The sequence below is a fragment of the Onychostruthus taczanowskii genome, unplaced genomic scaffold (assembly GCF_017590055.1).
Source record: "Onychostruthus taczanowskii isolate IOZ18803 unplaced genomic scaffold, ASM1759005v1 scaffold19, whole genome shotgun sequence".
Taxonomy (NCBI): domain Eukaryota; kingdom Metazoa; phylum Chordata; class Aves; order Passeriformes; family Passeridae; genus Onychostruthus; species Onychostruthus taczanowskii.
In genome coordinates, this window is record NW_024499128.1 from 433,756 (window position 1) to 458,353 (window position 24,598).

The following is a 24,598-nucleotide window of genomic DNA, read 5'->3' on the forward strand; positions in this document are numbered from 1 at the left end:
GGCGGGCCGGGGCCGGGGCAGGGGCAGGGGCGCGGCCGTGAGGGGAGGAGCCGCTGGCGGCGCGGGGAGCGCTGAGGGCTCGGTTTACGGGTGCTTCTGCCTCAGGGGTGTCTCGTCGTGGGTGTTGCTTTCTGGAGCGCAGGTCCTCTGTAAAACAGCGTTTGAACTCTCGCTGGTTTTCAGCATCCACTCCTCGGCTTTTCATGTTAATCATTAATTAATCAGCACAAAGGCTGAGAGAAGGGGGGCTCGGCCTGGGTTAGAGAAGGCACGCGGAGACCTCAGAGCCCTTCCAGTGGCTAAAGGGGCTTCAAGAGAGCTGGAGAGAGACTTTGGATAAGGGCCTGGAGTGGCAGGACAAGAGGGAATGGCTTCAGTCTGACTGAGGGGAGACTGGGGAGGAATTCTTCCCTGTGAGGGTGAAGAGGCCCTGGCACAGGGTGCCCAGAGAAGCTGTGGCTGCCCCATGTTTGGAAGTGTCCAAGGCCAGTTTGGACTGGACTTGGGATAATGGAAGGTATCCCTGCCCATTTCGGGGAGTGGAACTGAGTGATATTTAGGGTTCCTTCCAACCCAAATTATTTAATGGTTCTACTCCAAAAAGGCATGAACATGCATGGTCACAAGCTGGCTTTGCAGAGAGCTGCATTAATTACTCCCTCAGTTCCCCGAATAACAAGTATCTGGCCTGCAGAAAAAATTCTTGGCTTCAGCTTTTATCCAGATGGAGCAGATGGTAAAAATGGGGGCTAAAAACGATTTTTCCTCACAACATTCTGGGGACATGCAGCTGGGGCCATTGATTCATAAACAAGTGTTTGCAGAAAAGGTATGAGGGAAAGTCTGATGAATCCAAGTGGGTTTATTCCCATTTTTGTAATAAAATACTCATAACAAGATGGCACCAGCTAGGATCCAGTGATGCAGAGAATAGGCATTTACTGTCTACCCCTTTTGTGAATTTGGAAAGGAGAAGGATAAATTCCTGACTGTAGTTGTAGGGGACATTGACAGCTCTGGAGGTGCAGCCAGGAGTATGAGTACCTAAAGGTTCTTACGAAGGCAGAAATAGGGACCAGTTAATTTGAGCATGAAGTCATGCTCAATGTGAGCAGGCCAGAGGAAAAACTCTGACATTCCTGTAAACCATGAAAGGAGCCCAGAATTTCCAAATGTTACTATTCCAGTTTAATAGGACAGTGTAAAAAAATACCCAAACAAACCATGAATGGAGCAAACACAGAGTCTGTTACACAATATTCATTCTTTTTGACCATGAAAAAGCAGCTGATATACTTTGGAACCCAAAGCAACTTCAATGCCTTAAATCATTGTAAAGCATGATAGCACTGCTACTGTAACGGTGTAAAAAACCCCAAAAAGGGAAGGAAACATGAATAAATCTTAAAGGTATTGATACTAGAGATCTCTGTATGATGTTTTAGTTTAAATAGATAAAAATAAACTCACAAGAGTGAGGAATCCCTGGAGGGATGTTACCTGCTGGCTGCACACATGTGTTTAGCTCCAGTCTGAAACGAGCCGTTTGTGTATTAGCAAAGAAAACAATCATTTAAAAATGATTAACAGTGTTGACTGAGTGTCTTTGAAAGAGCATCTCGGACTTCCTGACTTGCATGGTTCACATCCCAGCTTTAATGTGGTGTTAATATAAAAGAGGAAGACCAGGAAAGTGCGTGAAAAGGAAGATAAGCAAACATCAAACTGATCTTTCAGCAAATTATGAAACTTAAAGGAGAAACTGAGCAATAATGAGAGCAGTGGGGAGGATTTCCTGGGGTCAGACTAGTTCAGCTCTGCAGACATTTCCCCTGTGGGAGTCTGTGGGACAGGCACTCTCAGGATGCTGGCTTCTTTGGCAGCAGATCTATTTCATGCCCAAAGGAAGTATTTAAAGCTTTTAGCACCTGAGGAATGCAAATTGCTCCAAGCGACAGCATATGCCATGTTCTTCATTTGTCCAATAACTTCACTGTTACAGAATCAACGCCTAAAATAGCCTCCTGTAAAAGCAGATCTGTTTGAGAAGATTAAAGTTCCCCTCCCTGTGGGGCAAAAACTTTTTAATGTGAGAGGAATGACTTGGAATCTGCGGTTAGAAAATCTGGCTGATGCAGACCCTGGGGTCTGTGGCACAATGGCTGCATGCAGCGCGCCAGGCTTTTCTTGGAGCAGAAACTGTTTGCAGAGTGGTTCCCTACAGCTCCCAGGCTGTGCAGAGCCCTGACTTATCATCCTTTTACAGCCAGGACAGCAGAGCAGCATGGAAGCAGGACAAAGCAGTAGGGGCAGATTTTCAAGTTTTCTCTTTGTAAGGTGCCAAATGAAGCTTCAGCAGTGTCTGCTGAAAGCCTCCTCTGTCCCGTTAGGAAGAGACACGGAATTCCCCACCGGCCATCGCCTGGACACCTCACGTGGCCACGCTGCTCTTGCCAGCAGCACGGGACAGCTGCAACACTTCATGAGCCAACTCTTGAAGAATTCCTGTGGATGAAAGCACTCCAAACAGCACAGGGTTTTTATGACATCCCCTCCTGGCCTCTCCTGACATCCAGTCTTGGCTGCCGCTTCCTACTTATTCGCAACTGCCAGTGTGTCTTATCCAGAGCTATTTCCAACCAGTGTCTGAGGTACATACAGCACTCCAAAACCCGGTGCTAGGAGGGAAAGGTGCTTGTAGCTACTTTGGTATCTCCCACACCCAAGCTGAGCCACAGATCAAATGTCCAGTTCTGTAAGTCAAGCCCATTTAATTCGTTATGTAAGCAGATGTGTATTATCCTAAATTTAGGGATATCTGTGGTAGGTACTGGTCCACCTGCTTTGCATTCAGGGTGCAGGAAATTCTTCCAAGTGCACTGCAAGCAATGGGAAAACCCAGTAAAGCAACACAGCTTCTGGGAGCCTCAGCTCTGGAGCAGAGAAGGCAAGCAAGTCCTATTCAGTAACCTATTAATGCATTCTACTCAGTCTTATTTGTTTGTTTGCTTTGTGTGAAAGACATTTTTGTTCTCTGACAAGACAGAAATGGTTGGCTTCACAGGATTGCTCAATGCGGAGAAACAAATAGGTTAGATATTAGGAAGAAATTCTTCCCTGTGAGGGTGGTAGGTCCTGGCACAGATTGCCCAGAGAAGCCGTGGCTGTCCTGTCCCTGGAAATGTCCAAGGCCAGGTTGGATGGGGCTTGGAGCAACCTGGGATAGTGGAAGGTGTTCCTGCCCAGGGCAGGGGTGGAACTGGATGGGCTGTAAGGTTCCTTCCAACCCAAACCATTAAAAAAGAACAAAAGCTAAAAACCCAAGTGAGCAGGGCAAACTGCTGGGCTTTTGGGCTCTGCTCCCTACGTCTCTAGGACTGACAGCTTACGTGGTATCCCTGGTGGAACTGCTTTTGGTGGTACCATAGAACAGCTGTGCCTGGGAGCCTCTTTCAGCTGCACAGGAGCAATGGGAAGATGGAGAGTGAGACCAAAGGCTCAGCTAAACTAGCAGGAGGTGAGGAAGGATGAGATGGAGCTGTACCAACAATCAGCCAAGCTTTTTTAGACATGGTAGTTTCCTGTTCTGAAGGGGTTAAAGACAGTTCATTCAGTATTTTCTAGATCAAAATGCAATCATGCTTATAAATCAGTCAGAGCAGAGAAATGGTATACATGAGAGTGTTGGAGGGATTTGTGGAGAAATATGTGAATGTCTGTCCAGTCAGAGCATTGCAAGCCTGAGAGCAGTTAGTCATCTCCAGCTTTGCCCCTCTGCTGACAGTGCTCAGAATGTGCTAGATGCAGGGAAAAAGTCAATTAAAGAAATTCCTCTGGCTCCTTGCCCCCAACCACTTATTCTTGCCTCTTCTTTAGAACAGTTTCCTCTCCACTGTACCAGTACAGTGATGTGCAGAGCTGTGCTCCAGGTCCCTGAGCTGGAGGAGGTTCACATCCCTTTTCTGTGCTGCTGCTGCCGTGTCTGTGCCCTCTGGACTGAGCGGCACCTCACCTTTGACATGGATGGCCTGGAGCAGTAAGAGCAGAAACAGGCATAAATGGGGTGCAAAGCTGAGGTCAGCGTAATACACTGAGGAATCACCATTTTTCTGCATCCTGTGCAATGTCAGCATGCCAGCAGATAGCAGCAGTTCAGATAAGTTCCTCCAGTGTCTCATAACAGATGAAAAATTGTGCAAATTAGGATGCAGTTAAGCTGATGATGATAATTTGTTTTTACAGGAGTAATCCTGTACCTTTTGCAATAGAGAAATGCTACTGGGAGGGAACTTTCAAAGATGATGCTTATGTGAGTGTACTGGGATAAAAATTGGTCACATACTTACTGGCTCCCTTGGGACAAAACGTCAGAGCATTTTCCAAAGGAGAGCAGAAGTTAAGTAGTGAGTGGGACTTGCTCACTCTCTGTCTCAGAGGTTCATTACAAAACTTGGCATGGAGAGTGGGCAAAGACTGAAAAGGTAAGAAAGTGGCTTAGAAAATGCCAGGATCAAAAAGAAAGGGACAATTCACATATAGAGTGAGGAGCTTATTTCCACAGGACACTGTGAGTGCTAAAATGTTTGGGTTCAAGAACCTATTGAAGAAATACCAGGAAGTAAAGTCTGTCCAGACTATTACACACAGACATAGCATCTTTGCTTCAGGAAGTCCCCGAGCCACAAACCACTGGGTCTGGTGGAGTATTTAGGAGAAATATTACTCCATACATGATCTGTTTTCATACTGTCTGTAAGCTTTGACAGTTGGCTGCTGTAGGGGGTGGATATCTTCTGCTCTGTGGATCTGTTATCTGACTCATCCACCTCTTAGAAGCATTTTGCAGGAGTCACAATTGGTTTGCTCATCTGCTTAGCTGATATCTTCTAGTAAATCTGAATTCATCCAGGAAATGCTCAGAAGGTGAAAGAGAATGCTCAAAGAGCAAAAATGCCCCAAATTCTTCTTTGGTGAAACAGGACTGCCCACCCAGCCCCTGGTGTTTGCTATCACAGACATCCAAATTTAGGAAATATATGGGCGTGGGCATACTTAGAGTCATTGACCACAGGCATGACATAGCACTGGTTACTAAAACTGACCTGAAGTTGTTTGCCTTGCAGGATATGGTAAAGAGGCTTGGATTGAATATCATTGAGTAAGGTCACAAGAGTTAAGCTTGAAATAGCAGAACTTGAGAACATTTGGGATGGAAACAGGTGACTGGAGGGAGTATGTCACAGGCTTTCTGCAAGGGATAATCATTGACCAGAACTGTTGGTACATAGGATCTGCTCTGAGAAAGGCTTTCCTGCCTGTATCTGTGCTGGCAATGCAAAGATTAGCTCTGCATACACTGCAAGTTAATTATAGTTGGAATAATTTGTAACTCCATCCTGCTTGTCCTCTTAGGTTAAAAGAAAAATTAAAATGCTGCAAGAGACAAGCTCATCTAAACTCACAGGACAGAGCAAAAGACAGAGAGCCCTTCTCTTGGGGTCTGGATTTCAAGTTTAGTTGTTGTAACTAAAATTGCTGCTACATTTCCCTGTTAACCTTATTTCTCAGAGTAAGAAAATTTACACACTCACCTTGTCTATCTCCTTCTCTTTTAAATCTGCAGTTTGAGTTCCTGTAGTTTCTGTAATAAAACCTGGTTTCTGGATAGAGGGAAAAGATCTGGAATCACACCCTCCTTCCAAAAAGAAACAAGAATGTGCTCAGCAGTTCCCTACACTGTTTGAAGTGTTCTGGGTGATCAGAACTGGCCAGCCAGTGCATGCACTGGCATGCAGCCTGTGGGACACAGGAGATGGCTGGTGTGGGAGGGCTGGGGACAGGGGAGCTGTCAGCATCACCAGGTCCTCAGGAAAGCAAGAGGAGACAGAGGTTATTGTGGAAAGGAAGGGAAAGGAAATAGGACAGAGGAGCCTAGGAAACTGTACTTTGTTCCATTGCTCAAAGAGCAACTTAAAGATGAAGGATCTCCAGTTTCTGTCTGAGGCCCCATTTAAACAAAAGGGTTCTTGAACTCTCAAATCTGTCTTCAAACAAATCCCTTAGGTTTGATGTGATTATTTGTTTCCCAGAAAAGCACAGGCAGCCAGGGCTCCAGGGTAAGAATTCAAGTAACTGGAAAGCAGCAGGGTGCACCCTCTGCATATCAATTTTTCACTTGGCATCAGACTTAGTGTTCCAGTTCCAAGAACTGCCACAGAAAACAAACTCCTCCTTTTGAAGAAATGGGAACTCACATATTCCCAGGGAAAAAAAACGGTCTAGGGACATAAATACAGTATAGGTAAAGTTTGCTTTTGCATGTAAATGACTAATGCTTTCTGCAGTGCTCACTAATTTTTAACGTCTCCAACCTCACCCGCTGCTTCAGTCAGGATGGGTCTGTGTTGTGGCTTTGCAAGACAGCAAAGCTGTCTTTTACTTTAGAAATGTAAAAAATAAATTAAAAAAAGAAGAAAGAAAATATCATATCCTTACCTATAAAACTATGTTGGTAAAGCCCCAGCATAAATGTAATTGATAATGAAAAATTAGTCCCTTTGCTAAGGGGTCTTACTCTCTTTGAGGTACTAATTCCTCCAAAGTAACCAGGAATGCTTCTTGGCAGTATAAGCCTGATCTCTGTGTAAGTGGATTTTATCCAGCTTCAGAGGTCAATCAAGTGCCTAAGGAATCATCTCTGATGGGATTTCTCCTGAAATTGGGTGACTGGGCTCCAGCTCTTTTGGGCCATCCAAGCCTCTCTGCAACCAACCTTCAGGTGACCTTGTCTAGGTTACCAAGATCAAACCCAAGACACCTTCTCTGCCAAGCAAATTTAAGGCAGCCGCTCCTGGCATTCCTGTGCAGTTTGGGGTGATTATACTGAAATCAGCAATTCCCTGGGGCATATCTACCCTAACCAAAGGTCTTGACACACATGAAGCAGCAAATTTAACCAGTGCTGCTGAATCTGCTGCTTCCCCGTCTGCTTGTTCTTCCAATGTCATGGGTGGCCAAAGAGGACATGTAAGAACAGGCATCAGAAGCAGATTTTATTCCCATAGCAGAATATATGAATTTCCATAAGGGATGTAAACTGTGCTCTCTTTCCAAGCTGGAATCCCTTTTCCCTGCTGTGGATTGCTGCCCATCAGCAATCCCTTTTTGGGATTTTTTTAGGTTTCCCTTTTTGGTCTAGGAGCTGATTGAGATCAACACCACATCTGCTTGCAGTGATCTGAAACTTTCTTGCCTTTCTCTGGACAGCCTCACTGAAGGCAGATCATGTGTGTACAACGTGCACATCCATGTTGCTTTAGTTGGAATATGAATCCCATTTGGCCTTATGTTAAAATACATCATCACGTGGTGAGAAACAGAATTTTGACTGGAAAGATAGGAACACAGAGCCAATATAAATATTCACTGAAAAAATAGGAATTACTTTCAAAAGAGCTAAACTCCCAATTTATTTCTTCCTGCTTCCTGAAAATTTATCACACTTGCCTAGCTCATGGCTTTTTCCTACTTACCTGTTTTCTCTCTGCTGATATGTTTCAGAAAGTGCAGCAGGAGCTGTGACTTGCTACTTTTGTGGGCTGCAGTAGCTATTTAAATCAAAACTTGAAGTTGTGTCTTTAGTGGGATTGTGGGTTAGTTCTACTCTTAACAAATTTGTAGTGACACGCAGTAACCAAAAATACTTTGGAGTAAGTCAGAATTCCTGCATTCCTCCTTGTGCTTATAAAATGACCAGAGTTGGGGTTTGGGGTTTTCTTTTTTGGTTTGAACTGCTGGAGAATTCTTCAGCATGTCTACAGAGGAAAAGAAAAATTTAAAACTGCCTTAGTGCAGTCAACACATTTGTTTCACTTTTCTCTCCATCTTTCTGAACAGTAAAGCAACCAGTACTGGAGGGACAAGGTCAAAATTAGAAGTTCAGTGGGAGAGTGGTTTTGGTCACCCTGGGAGGGGGATCAGGTCATAACTTGAGCTGCTCCTGGAGCTTACAAGGACCTCAAAAATGCAGGAAGCCACCAGTAGTAACCAAGGAAATTCTGCTTGCCATGCACCAGACAGGCCTGGAATGGTGGTGGGACTTCCATCCCTGGAGATGTTGTATCTCAGCTGTGCAAGGCACTGACCAGCTTGCTCTGGTTTTGCAACCAGTCCTGCTTGGAGCAGGAGGTTGGAGAGGAGACCTCCAGAGCTCCTGTGCCACCAAAATCCTTCAGTAAATTTTTTGTATGACTTAAAGATCAAGCAGTCCATTGCTGCTGTCAACCACAATCACCACTTTACCCAACTCAAAGCACACAAATTTGCAGTTTGCAGGTCCTGTGCTGCAAGAATCCCACCAGCAGTGGTTTCCTTGATTTCACCAAAAAGGCAGCTGCTGCTCCAGAAATGTTCATCTTTCACAAGGCTGATGAATACAGGTTTCTTACAAAGAATGCAGAGAAATCTGCTCTTTCTGCCCATGGTGGAGCTCAAAGAGCAGTTGCTTATTGCCTGAGGGACTATTCTAAGCCCTTCTTCCTGAAACTCTTCCTTAAAGGAGGTCTTCCTACCTCCATGCCCCATGTCCCCTGCCTGCAGTCTCATCTCCTGAGATGGCTAAGGCCCCTAAACACCATGGAGGAGGTATTTCAGATGTCCTTTTGCCTTGGCAGAAATGGCTGCAAAGGGGAAGAGGATGGGATAGGACCAGGGTGGCTTAACAAGCATGTGGGAGTGAGGGGCAGAGAGGGGCACTGAAAATATTGAGTGACTTGGAGGACTCAGATTGCAGAGTGTGCCTTTTTTCCAGAAACTGTGACTGGCCAGATGTCACATCCCTCCTGGGAGGGCTTGCAGTACAACAAGGTTTCATGCCTGTTTTTGCATTAGGAGGCTCCTGACAGGCACTTTATCACTTACTGACTTGCATCTGGATGCCCATTAATTTTGTTCTGTCACTTCTGTCATTTTCATTTCCATAGCATATCCCATATTTGGCCTGCTGATGTGTAGCATTTCTACAACATCACTTCTCCAGATGTCAGCTTCGAACTGGAGATTGAAACATCTGGGGAGGAAAAAAAAAGGCAGAAGCTTTGGCAGCTAGGGGGGGTGCATGTTATGACAGGTTTGGAAGGGAAGCACAATAGCCTGATGTATTTGATGCAGTGACTACAGCCAAATAGCTGAGGTGTTATTTACACATGCTATTTACACACCTCACACTGGCATCCACACCAAATTCATTACAACCCAGCTCCTATTGGAATTGAGTTTAGGTTTTTTGACTAAGAGGTTTAGAAGTTAAATGTTGTATAACAAATTTTTGGAGTCGATGCTGCCTGTCTGGAGCAATTTCTGTGGATTAACTGAGCTCTCACAAATGCTTTCCACTAGAAATTTGCTGAACAGTTAGAGGAACTGCCATCCTATTTTCCCAGGCTGATTGATTGAAGTTTAAAAAACCCTGCTCTAATCAGAGATAAACGGAGTGACCATGAGAAAGGAAATGCTTCTGTGAGTAACTCCTCTGTCCTGCCCTGTCACCCTAGAGCGTGCTGTTTGTCTGCCCTTTCCCAGGAGAAGTACATCCTCGTGGCTGATCCCACTATTTTGGGGTAATGTATATTCCAGGGATTTGCTGTGGGTGGGAGCAAGAGAAGCTGAGCTTCCATGCCAGCCCTCTCCCGTGGTCTCCTGGCCACAGCACAGTGAGGTGCTCCCAGTGAGGCTGCCTTCATCCTCTTACTTTGGCACCTGGGTCTCTGCTGCTGGAATCCACACCAGATTTTGAGCCTGACCTCTAAAAATGGAAAGGAGTTAAACTATTTTAGGGACTGCAGGCAGGAATGTCAAGGGAGTTTCAGAGCTATGGGGAAAGAGCAGGATGCCAGCAGAGGGGGATGGGACCAGTGATGTGGACTGCAGCCACAAACCTGGGATATGGAAATATTCCACAATGAGAAACAAATGAGCCACTGGCATAGTGAGCTACAGTAACCAAAAACCTGAGCCATTAAAGAAACTGCTGAGCAACATTTTACCCAGTGGGTGTCCATGGGCTGGGTCTTCCCAATGCTAAAGGCAGGTGCTAAAGTGGCATTGCAGACCACAGGAAATTGAGCAAAACAAAAAACCCTCCAAAGCTCCAAACTTTGTCTTTAACCATCCCAGTGCTGTCAAAATTTCTTGGTCCATGCACGCTGTGATGTGTTCAGGAAAATCCCTTGTGTCTGAGACCCACTATGAGCTGTGCACATAGCAGGCCATGCTGGGGGCTTTCCAGGGCTGCTCTTGCATTAGCCAGCAGGTATTTCCTAAGAGGTTTGGAAAATGGGCAGCACAGAAGGATGTTACCTTGCACAGGTGAGGGTTACTTGTCTGGACAATATATTTTTTCAATTCCCAGTTTTCTGTGTAGAGCTGTGCTCAAGGTGAAACAAGTTTAACGCTGGTGAAATGCATCCCCTGGAAGCTGCCTGCTTTGGGCTTTTGCAGCTGGCTCTCAAGGAGCCTCTCTGCCCATGCAGCTCTGGAAACCAGCATGCAAGAGATCCCTAGTGCCAGGGAGCTGTCCTGGGTGTCCCCGGGGAAGCACATACCCAATGATCTGTCAAAAAAATTCATCCAGCATCCCAAACTGGAGACAGGCCTTCAGCTGGTGTGATGCCATCATTCAGCTGGCTGCAGAGACAGGGCATCTCTCTGCCCCCTGGGGACCACCAGGCCCCCACCTAAAAAGGAACAAGGTGTGGGGCAGTGAAAGGGCTTTGAGACTTAAACTGAGCTGGCATCCTGAAGCTGTAAAATAAGATGTAAACTCTGTGTCTATTTGGAGCTAAGGTTAAGGCCATTCCTTCCAAACCTGTGCCCACATAATTGGAGATTTGCCAGACTAGCCCACTGTAGACCATGTGTGATATTTTGGGAAGAAGAAGGAATTATTTTTTCCCCAGAGCTTTTGCCAAACCTCAGTTTCTGAGCATGAGGATGTAGCTTAGGCAGCAGGGTCCTGGCACAGGAGCTCTCTACATGACCTAGTAAACCAGGATGAAGCCAGTGGTGGTGGATGGTTGCAGGCCCATGGCTTTGCCAGGCCTGCTCAGCTACCCAGCACCACGGCACTGCGGGAATGTGGTCAGGCAGAACTCGGTGCTGCTCCTTCCTGCTCTGGTCCTAGCGTGAGCTCTGAGGGAGCCCAGGATTCCCAAGCTACTCTGGGCACTAAGCCACTGGCCTCCTTCCCGTTAGCCATAATCACTGGTTTGCTGGAAAATTTATGAGACCTGCTGCAGTGATATTCATGAATACAGAAGCTGTTTTAAATGTAATTTGTTTCTAGGATTTGACAGTCTTTATCTGAGCCACTTCAGGCACCCATCATTTGTGGTGGTTATGACAGAGCTTCTGCTGATGGACTTGGATAGCCCTGAGCTATCAAGGGCTATGTCAAGGGTTGCAGATTGATCCCTGACTCTCTCAGAGTCCAGCTTGTGCCAAGAAGCATGGCAGTTATTCCCTCTGCTTTGGAGCTATTGCTGGAAATGTTGTTGTTAGCCATTAAAGTCACTAACCCTATTTTCAAGGTTATTACAGTATTTAACTTGGCTGCTCCAGTGTAGCTTTAAAGTTGTATTTCCAACATATGATATGGGGTAAAAAGAATTGGTGTATAATTAGAGTAATCCCTGGAGAAACTCAGATTCTTCAATTGCACAATGAGTTGTTCTCCTCAGAACATGGCATTTCAGTCAGTGACGGGGGTCAGCCTGGATGAGGAGAGGCTGCAGTCTGAGACCCCAGGAGAAAATTCCTGAGAAAGCCCTGGGAGCATTTCATATCTCAGGAGACAGCAGCTTTTCCAGGCTGGATGCTTAGGTAGGACTTGGGTGACCATCATCAACAGCTTCTGCAAATACATTTAGCTTTTCCTTCCCTAAGTTCCTGTGTGGGGGTGTGAGAAAAATCCCATGCCTCATCCATTGCTGGAATTTCTGGGAATCAGGGAGACTGTGGCTGCAGCGTTACGGTTTGGGGTTTGGGATGGTGATGGTGCCAGAAATAGTATTTTGCAAGCAGCAGCACGCAGCGGTCTGTTAGGCAGTCAGATTCCACTGGGCTATCATTATCCCATGAAACATTCCTGTGTCTGCAGTGGGGCGTGGGGGCTGAGGGCCAGCAGTGGCCTTTAGGCTGGCCACCACCCCAGCTCCACCCCAGCTCCACCCCAGCTCCATCCCAGCTCCATCCCAGCTCCATCCCAGCTCCACCCCAGCTACATCCTGCAGAGGGAGAGTCAGGCCCTCAGCTCTGCCGCTCTGGAGAATGGTATCTCCGCTCTAGTAGCTGGAGAATGGTCCAGATCCACAATTCCCAAAGAGCAATCAGGGACTGTGCTCTCGGGTGCTCTGGTGCAGGTGATGAAGTCTAAGAGGTCTGGATGAGCTGCTGGCTCTGCTGGGCAGCCCCCAATCCACAGGTGGCTCCTGAAGTCTTGCTCAATCCCACATCCATGTCCTTAGGGATCATGGAGAAGATGGGAAGGCTGGGGAGTGGCTTAGCTTTCCCTCTCAAAGCCTGCCAAGTCGGGCTTACCATGGCTTTGCCCAGACACCCCGAGCAAGTGCTTTCCAGGGCTCAGTCATATTTCATTTTTTTGTTCAAGACTGAAACCAGATACACAAACAAAAATGCGAGGCAGAGGCTACCAAGTTAGCAAGAAATTGTTTGGACTTCTCTTCCCTGTGCTTCCCAGGGCACTGGAAAGTGTCCTCAGCTGGCCAGGACCCCCTGTCCTCCAGAATGATACCCTGGGGCTCAGAGCTGTGCTGGGATTATGCTCTGTGTGGGACATGCATTGCCTCCCTTCCCCAAACGGATGGAAATATTTCTGTTGTCCAAAATTAGTTTCCAAATGTGGTGGAGTTTTTTTTCAGTAGGAATTCTTGAAAATCTGGTCCTCATTGTAAAGTGGAATGGCAACCTTTTCCAAACTCCCTTCCTTGGAGTTTCTCACTCAAAGAGAAGAGCAGATTTCAAGCATTTTGTCCCAGGGCAGCTTTCAGGATCACCCTGGAGGCTGAGGCAGGGGCTCACTGGTGCTCTGAGGCTGATTGGATTTTCACTCTAGCAGTGTTTTTAGTGTTACAGCTAAAAACAAATATTACTCTGCTGGTGTGAAAGATGCTTCTCATCTCCTCCAGTGAGACTGGGCTGCTTGGGGGTGTGTTCATGGAACCCTGCACAAGTCTCTTTGCAAAGGGCTGCAGAGCTTTGGGTCATGCACCCCAAACTCATGCTGATACAATTAGAGTTCAGCAAGGCAGAGTGTCACTAATCTTATTTAAGAATGACATCTCTTATTTTCCATGTCTTTTTGTACCATCTGGACCTCTGGGGAAATATCTGGAGTGGCCTGGCAAATTCCCAATTGCACATCTGAAAAGAGTTATTTTCAAAAGGCCACAAAACCAACTGTTTGTGAGGGCTGATTTCAGAGTCTGACCTCACTTTGAGCAGTGGCTCCTCAGCGGTTTGGTTACCAGGGTCAGACTTTTTTTTTTAAATTTTTGACAAAACTCAAGCTCAAGACAGAAAACACAACTGCCTTTCAATATTAAGATGGACTCTTTGGCCCTGAACAACAAGGCAGATAATTTCATTTGAAGCCTTGATTACAGAATCTCTTTGTATGAAATCCTTCCAGAGAAGCATTATCTCATCTCATTGCACTAAACAACCAGCCTCAGTGGGCTCCAAGGGAGCAGCTATGACCAGGCCTATTTTGGAACTCTGATCCCAATGGCTCTTTTGCTCAAAAGTAGGTCAGATTTTAGTTCTTTTACAGCAGGAAAATTAAGAGCAAGTTCAGATACAAGATTTCCAGGAAACCAGAAGAAATTGCTGCTTCTATTTCAAGACGCCCTGCCAGGGACAAACTCCTTTGTACTCAGTTTAACTCCTCTCCTAACTTTACCATATGATTGATGACTCAAATTATGAGGTTTCATTTCCCATTTCTACCTGAGATTTCCTGTTTGGGCCCTTCCCAGATGCAATGAAAAAGGTTACCACAAGGATATTTATGGACCTAGAACTAGAGCTGCTAAATTTGTAATTGCCCAGCCCCAGGGCGGAACATGCTTTTAGCTGAATCAGTAGCTGTAAGAATACAGCACATACTGTGAAAAACTGGCCTCACTTGCACCACCACTCACCTACCGAGGCTCCTTGGGGGTGATGATGTGCAACAAAATTATATTAGACTTAGTGAGGGCTGACTCTGAGTCAGCAGCACTGGATGCTGTGGTCTCTCCATCTTCCCTGCTCCCTGACATGTCCACAGTGCTGTGCTAGCACTCTCCTGTCTTTCAAATGCTTCTCTTGGAAGAGTTTCGTAAGTGTTTGGTTTTGATGTTTCTGGGGATTGCTGATTTTTCCTTGGAAATGTCTATTTGGACTCAGAAGCAGCAGTTCCTGTGCACAGCACAGTGTGTATATCAGCCAGTGGTTTATACAAGATCACTGCTTAAGATGCTGCAGGTGAATCTCAGCTCAGCACCTAGGCTGAAGAGCTTATGCTGGAGATGTATCCCATGCAGGAGCTTTGTCCCAGTAGCTTGGGATCCCTCCCACATGTTCCAGCCGTGCTCCTGTTGGAATGCCAACAGGGCTGATGCCATGAGCCCGAAGGATGTGTGCACACCTGGGACTTGGAGCATTACCCTTGGATCCACTGAGCAATGTATCAAGTCACCTTTGCTAATCAGTTCCACTTGCAGCTAGATCCAAACTTAACTCAGGAAAGGCACGAAAACATTTGTTCTCTCCATGGCAACACACAGAAAGGATGATGGTGGGGATAGGCCCATTGCCAGAAAGGAGGGATGCACACTTTCCAAACAAACAAAGCTGGAGTGGCTCCTCTCTGCCAGGGCAGGAGGCCTGATCCAGGAGGTGTGAGTACCAACATGTCTTAGCTCTCTGCCTGCAGCACCCCTGTACTCATCTCTAGTGTCTGAGCTGTCAAATCCTTCCACGTTCCTGACCTAGTCCACCCTCAGCAGTACTTGCTGCTCCTGCCAGGGACATGTCTGCCCCTCGTCTCAGGAGCACACCGTGGCAGAGTGGGATGCAGCGGTGTGGCCGGGTGCCTGTCCTGTGACTGGCACAGGGAGCCCTGTGCAGGCAGCCCCAGGCTCTTCTGCCCCTGTCACTGCTGCAACAGGACAATGTTTATGGTCTGCAGCCAGACTCAGGTGTGAACACTGCTGGCATGTACAAATAGCTGCTGCTGAAAGAACAAACAGCGAGCAGAAAGGGTCCCTTGCTGCGAGGAAATCACATCTGAGCTCATTTACCACTGCCCTGCCACTAATGATCATCAGTGAGCAGCTTTGGTGGTCAGCTTATTAGCATGTTGCTAATTAAATAGCTCCAGCTGAGACTGCCTGAGCCTACCACAGAATGAGTTAGGTTGGAAAAGACCTCTGAGATCACTGAATCCAACCTATGACCAAGCACCACCTTGTCACCCAGCCCTGAACACCAAGTGCCACATCCAGTCTTTCCTTAAACACCTCCAGGGATGGTGACTCCACCACCCACCTGAGCAGTCCATTGCAATCTAATCATATTTTCTGTGAAAAATTCCTTCTAATGCCCAACCTAGACCTACCATGTTGCCACTTCAGACTGTGTCCTCTCATCTTGTCATTGGTTGCCTGGGAGCAGAGCCCAACCCCTACCTGGCTACCAGTTTGGTTTGTGCTCCTGTGAAAGAGCATGGGGCCACTGGAGTGAAATCCTGCTGGCTCATACCACCAGCCTGCTGGGAAAGGGCACGAGGACCCAGCTTACTCAGTTACAGTGTCTGAGTTGGAGAGATGGTGGCACTGTGGAAGAAATACACCTCTATCCACCAGCACGATCCTTCCCCATGGGCTGTGGCCTGTTCTTGGGAAGGCTGTCCCTTGCGTGAGGCAAGTTGTGTTACTGGAGATGTCATGGACATGAAGAAGCTTGTGGTTCTTCTCTGGGAGCTGAGCAGTGAACGTGGCTGCAGGGATTGCAGACACTACATGGGTGTTTTCCAGCAAAAGGCCATGTAGGAGGCTGAGGAGGGAAACCGTTCTGCTGGCAGTCACAGATGGTAAAAAAAACACAGAACCAAAAGCCAGCCTTGAGAAAACATCCTGATCGGCTCCCCCTGCAATCAGGAGTCACCACTGACCCATTCACAGCAGGCACTCTTTTTTCCGTGAGCTTGCACAGACCCAGGGGTTCCTTCTCCTTGGTAAACCCATGTTGTGCCCAGCAGGGACACTCTGCCACCCCAAACCACTCCTGAGAGCTCAGCTCCCAGATAAAAAGCATCTGGATGATCCTTATCCTGGTCTTTCCTACACTTCTCCAAAGCGTGATGGAGCTGAGAGGCTATGAGGAAGGATCTGTGGCTGTCATTATGAAGGTGGCATTGTGGTGAGCAAGGTTTGTCCATTTTTCCTGATTTCCCTGCTATAAATGAACCTATGAGCTGAAGCGCAGCTTTGTCCCTGTTCCTTCAATGTCTTCCTGTAGGTTTTCTAGACAAGACATTGAGTCTCTTGATCCCAGGGAGGATAATCACTTCCATGGCTGTTGGCAAGGGTAGGAGCTGGCTGCCCTCCCTCCGTGCTCAGTAGCTTGAGGCTCAGCATTTGCTCCATTCCCTTGGTGAGAGGAGGAATTATTTACTAGGGAAAAGATCCTCATTAGAGCTGGAACATATCCCAGGGACCAGTGACCTCAAGAAAAAGCAAATTTGCTGGTGAAACCAAGAGCAGAGGTGAAAAGGCCAGTCTGGTGATGGGGTCTCTGCCCAAGCCAAGCCCGGTCAGCAGTGGCTGATGCTCTGCCAGGCTCAGGGAGCAGCAGGGGCACAGGGTGCCCACAGCAGCGTGCCTGGTGTTGGGGCTTGTGCCCCTGCTCCAGCCCCCCTGCTCTGCAAACAGGAAGCTGGCAAGCAGCTGCTGAATAAGTCATTTTGGGGAGTTTGTACCAAACTGGCTTTCAACTCCTGAATGTGTAGGAAGGAAAAAGCTGTGAATACGCCTTTGTGACCATGTTTGGCACCAGTCACACTCTGCAAAAGGGACAAGAATGTGGCCATTTAGAGGGGATTCAGCTGCCCTTTAAGAAATGAAATGATCCCTTCCCTTTCCTGCAAGGCTTTATTCGGGGGAGAATAGGACCGAGACAGTGAGCGGCTTCTTTCTCTTTCTCGCACTGAGGGCTGTGATCCAAACTGTCGATACTGGAGCACAGGAGAGACCCCACTCCAGGGAACTGCAGAGCCCAGGGATGACCCACTGGTCCCTCCTGCTGCAGTCTGGCTGGGAAGAAATTGGACTGGGGCAGCAAAACTCCAGATCTGCCCTTTTCTGTCCGATCATGTGCGTCCTGAGGTGATTCCAGTTGGAGTTCAGCAAAATATCTGTCTGCCTCCTCCACAGGGCTCAGAGGGCTTTTGGAAGCAAGCAGTTTGGAAGCTTTTGCCCTTTTCTGAAACAATTCCCCACCCAGTTTTTGAGAAGTTTCTGTATGTTACATGAAAAAATGGACCATGTCCAAGCATTTGCGGGATTTGGTTTGTTTTTATTTTTGGAAAGGCTTAGATATTTCATACAGATCTTTCCTTTGTGAACAACTTGAAATCCAGGGGCTCTGTCGTAATTTGGAATGAAGACACACTCTGTTTTATCAAACCCTTCAGGATGCTGGCTGCCTGCCTTCTGCCTAGCTGAAGCTTTGACCATATTCACTGGTGCAATTGTCACATCCAGTGACAGAGGGAATGGGTCTCTGGGACAGCCAGTCTGCTTTAGCTGAGGCTCCGTGGGAAAGGCTTGGTCACACATACACCCAAAAGTTTTCCAAAGGGTGACTTAGGAGTCTTCTGAATCACTGGCTTTGGGATCTCGTAAGTCCTGAAGCAGTAGGAAGCTCCAGATGATTTAAAAATGCTTCATGTGCCAGGAAAAAGGAAAACCCAGCAAGACAGATATTAGCAGGTTGGCTAGTGCTGAACCATGTCACTCCACTGGGATCATTTGATCCATGTGTGGACTTTTTGTAAGAAATGTTTGTAATAAAATGTAATACATGCAGTAGGCTTGGGTAGGAGTCAAGATTAACAGTTGCTTTCTTCTGGGCTTTCATTCCTTTCTTGCCTTCCCCTTGTTCGGCATCTTACGACAATCATAAACAGAGTATTTGTTAAAAACTTTGCTGGCAGCTTCCTGTTTCTGCCATGTCCTGCAGAAGGTCTGGAAAGGCAGAGACAGCTCCACCAGCACTTCCTCAGCTAAGGTCAGCTACAGCTTCCTCAGCTTCTGCTCTGAAAGTTCTGCTGGAAACCAGGGAGCCTTTACAGCTCAGTGTGTTTGACAGATGTTTGTAGGCTCACTGCTGATGGGGTTAAAGTACAATTAATCTTTCTGTTCCTGTTTGCATAGCACAGTGTTTCAGTGCACACCACAACATCCCAACTTTCATCCTCTATACAGGGGAGAGGCACTGGAGAGCCCAGGAAGGGCCAATGAGGAGGAGAGCTGAGGGGTGGCTTTGCTCTCCCTGCAGGATGAGGTGGAGAGGGTTGAAACCCAGGGGCCCTGCAAGGGCAGAAGGCCACAGGAGTGACAGGGGAACGTTGGGATGGGACCTGTCCCTGTGAGAATGGCCCAGCTCTGCACAGGACCCCAGGACCCAGACAGGTGTGAGAACTCTGTCCTTGGAGGCCTTCAAAATGCAACAGCAAGGCCACACTCCAGACATGCCAGAGACAGAGCTCATAACACCTTTGGAAGCTGGTAGCCCCCTCCTCTTCCATGGCTCCTGTTTCAACCTGAAAAATCAGGAATAGCGTAGAAGGGATCAACCAGCAAAGCAGTGACAGACTGGGAAGAGGAGCTATTTCCTGGCAGCACAGGGGGATTGACAAAGTCTGGATCAGAACCCATAAAATTAGACTGTTTGGAATAGTTTTTACACTAAACATTATTGTTCCTTAAGTCTAACTAACTGCAGGGTGACATGATTAAATTATTTTTTGCTGGAGATAGGATCTCTGTTACTGACTCTCAGAGAAATTTGGTTTTACTTTGAAATTTCAGCTTCTTACTTTGTTACTTGCCTATGCCAAAACTATTGTTACAGATTTGTGTAAAGATTTGCTGGATTTACACAATGCCCTGTTATTTTAGCTGAGCAAGTTCTTTACAAGCTTGCTGTCAGTAACTGAATTATTTTTTCTCCAATTACTGAGTTCATATTTTTACATCAAGATAGCATATCTCTGCTCTTTCTTCAAAAAGTAGCTTATTGCTGACAGACAAACCAAAATTCCTCAGCTCATTTATGAACTCCTTCAGTTCATTTATGAATAACTGAACTGGAAATTTTGATTTTTTTTTTTTTCAATTCAGTTCCCTTTAAATTAATACAGGAATTTAGGAGATGGTGAGCTTCACTGTGCCTAATGCCAAGTTGAAGTCCTTTTTTGCAGTGTTCTGTCTGAACTGGACCTCTCTTATTGCTAATTTTGAATGCTCTCCTTCAAGGCTTGTCCACTGCAGCAGGTTAGGAGCCACCTGGGCTAACCTGGAGGATGCCCTTACTGGCTGCAGGCTACCAAACCTTGCTGCTCCACCTGACAATGTCTCACAGTGCTTTTGGGGATTCTTTGGCACCTGCAGGCTGATGTGCATGTTCCTACCCCTTGTGCTTCTCTTCGTCAACAGGAGCAACTCTTAGTACTGGTATCAAATGTGACACCAGTAGCTGATACCCAGCCCTGGGGGTAGGACATAAAGACCCCAAATGGCACCATGACATCCAGCTCACATTCCTTGGGGCTCATTTTTTCCTTTGGGCACCCCTTCCCTGTCAAGTAGAACCCGGACATTTAAATGAAAGTCCCTGCTCAAAACCCAGGCAATCCAGAATTACAGATCAACAACTAAAAGGTAATTTGTGCAATTTGGATTCAGGCTCTCCCAGGCCTGCATTCCAACAGTGAAGGTTTGATCACACCCTTGGCCACTGCTCTCTGTATTTCACTGCTTTATAAGAGTCCTTGTGTGCCTCTTGGAAATAAATCTGCCCAGTTTTGAAATTCTGAAGAAATATTATTTCATCTCTTGCCAAGAGTGGATTGGAAAATGATAAGAGCCTTTCAGGCTACATAAGAGATATTTTGGGAGTTCTATCTTACTTCTTCCTTGACATTTTTATTCCTTCCATATGAAACACACACATATATGTATGTTAAAAGCACTTTTTTGTGTTGAAGTAAACTGGGGAGAAAGAAGCTATTTTGCTAAGTGACATTTTCTAAATATTTTGGAAACCATAGCTTGCTTTACGCATGCTTTTTTTCCCCCTTTTTTTTTTTTTTTTTTTTTTTTTTTTTTTTTGCCAATTCCCTCAATGACTTCACCAAAATGAAAATTGCCATTTTGATCTGACTGGATTTTCTGGGTAAAATACAATTGGAAATAAATATTTCTTTATGGGCTAGCCATGAAATCCTAGTTGTATCTCATTTCCACTCCTCCACCTCCTCTTGGCACTGCAAGCACACACATTCCCTGTGGCTAGAGCCAGGAATGATCAATTGCAATTAATCCGGGCAGAAAATGAAGGGCCTGAGTTTTGATGTGATTTCCTTGTGCTCTGCTGGGCAGCAGCTCCTGTGGCTGAGTGGTCTGGGGTACCACCATCTTCCCAGATCAACATTTTGGCTCCTCTTCCTGCTTGTCTGCTGTTCCCCAGCCCCCGGTGGACTCGTTGATGATGTCTGTGAGGGGAATTATCTGTCCTGATTTGGGCTGAAGAACCTATAGGCAAGGATGATGGGGCTTGGCTTTATTTTTGAACCTCTTCCATGGGCTTAAACCCCCAATCCCTGCAGGCCTGCTACCAGCTCAGCCCCTGGCACATCCAGCACCTGAGCAGGTGCATGGAACTGCCAGGCCAAAGTCACCTCTGTGTCCCTCCTTGCCACAGGTGTGATCCCACACAATGTCTGCACTGTCTGCTGCTGCCTGAGGGTGAACAGAGGCTTCCAAAGACCTTCCACCCAGTTTGAGGTTTCTGAACTTCATGTAAATTGAGTGGGTTATAGGAAATTGAAGTTGCGACATAGCTGCTTGTTAATAGAAGTTGTTTGGTTCTTTGGGGTTTTTTTTGGGAAGTGAAAGGTTTGCACTCCAAAAAATGTCAATTTTTTTTTTTGCAGGTCAGCAGCACCATTCCCAGTTTGGCATCCATTCTGGGGCACATCTGCAGTCCAAGCATTTTGCACCAACACTCCCACGGTGTGTGAGGAAGGGCACTGCTGAGGCTGGGTGCTCAGAGCAGCCCTCACTGCTCTCCCTGAGGCAGAAAGCTGGGCCAGCTGCACACCAGGAGCTGCAGGTTAGTGAGGAACAGGGAGAGATAATTCTGTAGCAGGTCTGGTGAACAGATCCTGCTGTACCATCCCCACTTCTCCTGTCTGAAGGATCCCACACACACGTGCAGCTGGGGGTGAAAAACTGATCAGCTACTGGCACCCAGGAACCTGGTTTGCTCCCCAGCAAGGGGCTGCAGGTCCAGCCATCCATCCTGGGAAGGCATTTCCCAAAGGGAATCCCCGTCCTTTCCCTCCTGGCAGTTCCCTCTCTGGCTCCTGGCCAGGCCACCTGCGTTTGAAACTCCGTGGGACTTCGCTTGGGTTTCTGTGTTATTAATCCTCCCCAGAAGAAATCCCAGGCCTTTCTGGACCTCTTCCCTGTTTGCTAGGACAGCTGCCAGGGCTGTGCTGTTGCTTCATGTCAGCACAGGAGGCACTGCTAAGCCCATGTATTTCCAGAGGGCAAGGGGAGCTCTGTTTTTACTGGTCAAGGCTGCAATCTGATGCTCTCTACTGTGCTTGACAGGTAGTGGGATGCCTTCTTGGCCCAAACACTGAACAAAGCATGTTGGAATGGGATCATCTCTCTAGGGAACCGGTGATCCTGATAAAAACAGACCTCTGTGCTCCTGGTGTGTCCTAGCTGTCCTCACAAAACTGTCAGGCAAGGCACACAGGCTGTAACACCACCTGCTTGGATTATAATCCATATTCAGTGGAGCCACAATTAAACACTTGATGACACAGGATCAGTGCTCCAAGGAGTGTTGCATACAAATGTGCAAGCAGGAGGGGATGCGGCAGGAGATGAGGTGTTGAACAATTCTGTCCAGTACCTGAGGGCCATTGTGCACACTCCTGGCTGGTGCAGACCCAGCAGTGCCTGGCTGGAAGCAGGCAGGTGTGTGTCTCACCAGGCCTTGAAGCAGTTTTAGCAAGCTGCAGCAGTGAAAGTGCTGCATTCACATGCTGATGGATATCTATTTCATTGGGTCTTTAACCACGTCTTGTGGCAAGATCACAGTTTCTCATGGTTTTCAAGTAGGGAGGAAATTCCAGTTTCCAGCAGAGAAGAATTAAACAAATTCATGTAATCACATGTTCACCTTAAACATAACAAGCACCAGGAAAGAGCTCTCCTTCAGCTGGTCCACATTTCAAATAGAAGTATTCCCTGAAGAGCGAGAAAACAAACAAGGTTTATGGGCTAGATGAGCTGCTCCAGGCCAGGAATGGTGGGTGCTCAACACTGAACTGCTGCCATTCACCATCTCGTGCTTGAGCAGTCAGAACCTGGCTTTAAGTCACCTTATTCTATCTATTTTAGGCTAGGAGGACTCAGTGCACTGAAGGAGAACCACTCTGGCTGGTGATGGCAGCAAGGTAGGTGTATGCTTTACCAACAGGATAGATTTTATCCAGCTCTGCAGATTCCTGAAGCTTGGGTAAAAGAGTTTGGGAGCTGGGTAGGGAAGCATTGGGGAACAGGAATTTGTGGGATGGGGTTAGCAGCGCTGTCTGAAAGAGCTTTCTACAGGAGCAAGAAGTCACGTTTCAGTGACAGAGCTTTGCTTTTCTTGCAAAATGCACATACTATTGGCAGGAGGCAAAGAACGAGCAGGGGTGGGTCAGATTCCACTCCCAGCTCCAGAGCGTTCCTCGCGGGAGATGCTGAAGGGCCCTGCGAATGCATTACTGGATGCTTCTTTTCCTTGTTTATGTGGTAGAAACATCTGAAAATAATTTGTGCCTGTTAAGCTTTGCGGACACTCAGGGTTCTGCGTGCGATTTGGTCTCCACCTCAGCCAGGGCTAGCTGGGGCTGCTCTGCGTTTGCTCATTAGCTAACGAGACATGATATTGTTAGCAGGGCTCTCTGGGGGCTGCCTTCGACGTGTGGCTGCCGTGGGCACGCGCAGGGCTGGGTGCGGTACCGATGAGCTCAGCTCGGCTGGAGCACGCAGGTTGGAGGGGAAGATGCAGTGAGATGGGAAAGGAACATCATCCCCCCAGTTATTACTAACATTGAAAGCATCTGGAGCTGTGGGTTGGGGACCTGCTCAAGAGGGATGTGCACCCTGCAGGCCTCGCTGGATCTCCAGCAATGCTCTGCGTGAGCAATACATGCTGACTGATGCTCCTCAGAGGATGGATGGAGAAATCTTCTGCAGCAATCCCAGGACAAAGGAGAGGATGGCTGAGCAATCGAGGTGGGAGGATGCCCTCCAGAAGGGAAAAATGTTTAAACTGTGAGGAAAGAAACAGCTTAGAGGAGGGATGATACGCTAACCACATGGATGGAAGAGGAGGTGTGAAGACTTGGTGGGAAACACGGCACTAAGCGTAGGGGAATGGGCGAGGAGAAGGTAAAGTACAGTGAAACAGACAGAAAGAGTAAGGGGACCGGGAGCATCACAGCCCAGTGCGCGGGAGGCTTAGTGGGAAGGCTCCCGTGGGGGGCAGAGGGGCCAGGGCTTGGCAGCTCAGCGGTGCCCAGCCAAGGGGACTCCCGGCACGGGAATCGCCGCAGCTCCCCGCGGGCACGGCAGCGATCCCAACACCCGCAGGACCGATGCTAACGGGAGCCGGCGCTCAACCCCGCCACCCCAGCCCAGCGGCGGGGCTAAAGGGCGCTGCCCACCGCCGAGGCAGCGGGGAAGGCGGGGGCTGCGGGGGCCGCGGGCGGGCCGGTGGCTTCCGCCCGGCGCGGCGCATTCCTACCCCGTGAGTCAGGGCGGCGCGGCGGGATGCGGCGTCCCGCGGCCCCGGGCGCTGGCAGCTCCCCGCCGGGACTCTCAGCGCCGAGCGCCGCTCGGCTCCCGGCTCCTATTTGCATGCCGAGGCTGTGAATGGCGTGCCCGCCCGGCCGGCCCCTGGCACGGGGGAGGAGTCTCCGCGCCCTCCGCGGGCCGAGCTCGGCGGCGCCGGTCCCTTAAGCCGCACTGGGGGGCGGCTCGAGCCGAGCGGCCGCTGCGCTTCGCCCGCCTGCACGGTGAGTGCGGGGCCGGGGGGACGAGGGGGGGCTGGCCGGGAGGGGCATCCCGCGGGGCCGTTCCCTGCCCCGCCGAGGTACCGGGACCGCGCCGCTCAGCCGGGCAGGGAGCGGCCCGCGGCGGCCCGCGGGGTAAGAGCCTCGCCGGAGGCAGGTGCTGCCCCCGACCCCCGT

At 48.1% G+C, this 24,598-nt stretch overlaps 1 protein-coding gene across 2 annotated transcripts in view; it reads left to right on the forward strand.

Annotated features, from left to right (window-relative positions):
- Window positions 1–21,406: 21,406 nt before the first annotated feature.
- The window catches only part of RHBDF1 (rhomboid 5 homolog 1), a 37,653-nt gene continuing 34,461 nt past the window's right edge, over window positions 21,407–24,598 (forward strand). Inside the window, exons 1-2 of one of the 2 annotated variants that reach the window (XM_041401501.1) lie at window positions 21,407–21,456; window positions 22,761–22,816. In XM_041401501.1, coding sequence (XP_041257435.1) covers window positions 22,806–22,816 — 11 coding nt within the window. In that variant the 5' untranslated portion in view covers window positions 21,407–21,456; window positions 22,761–22,805. Of the gene's footprint in view, window positions 21,457–22,760; window positions 22,817–24,171; window positions 24,425–24,598 lie in introns of those variants that run through there. The other variant, XM_041401502.1, reaches the window with a different exon arrangement.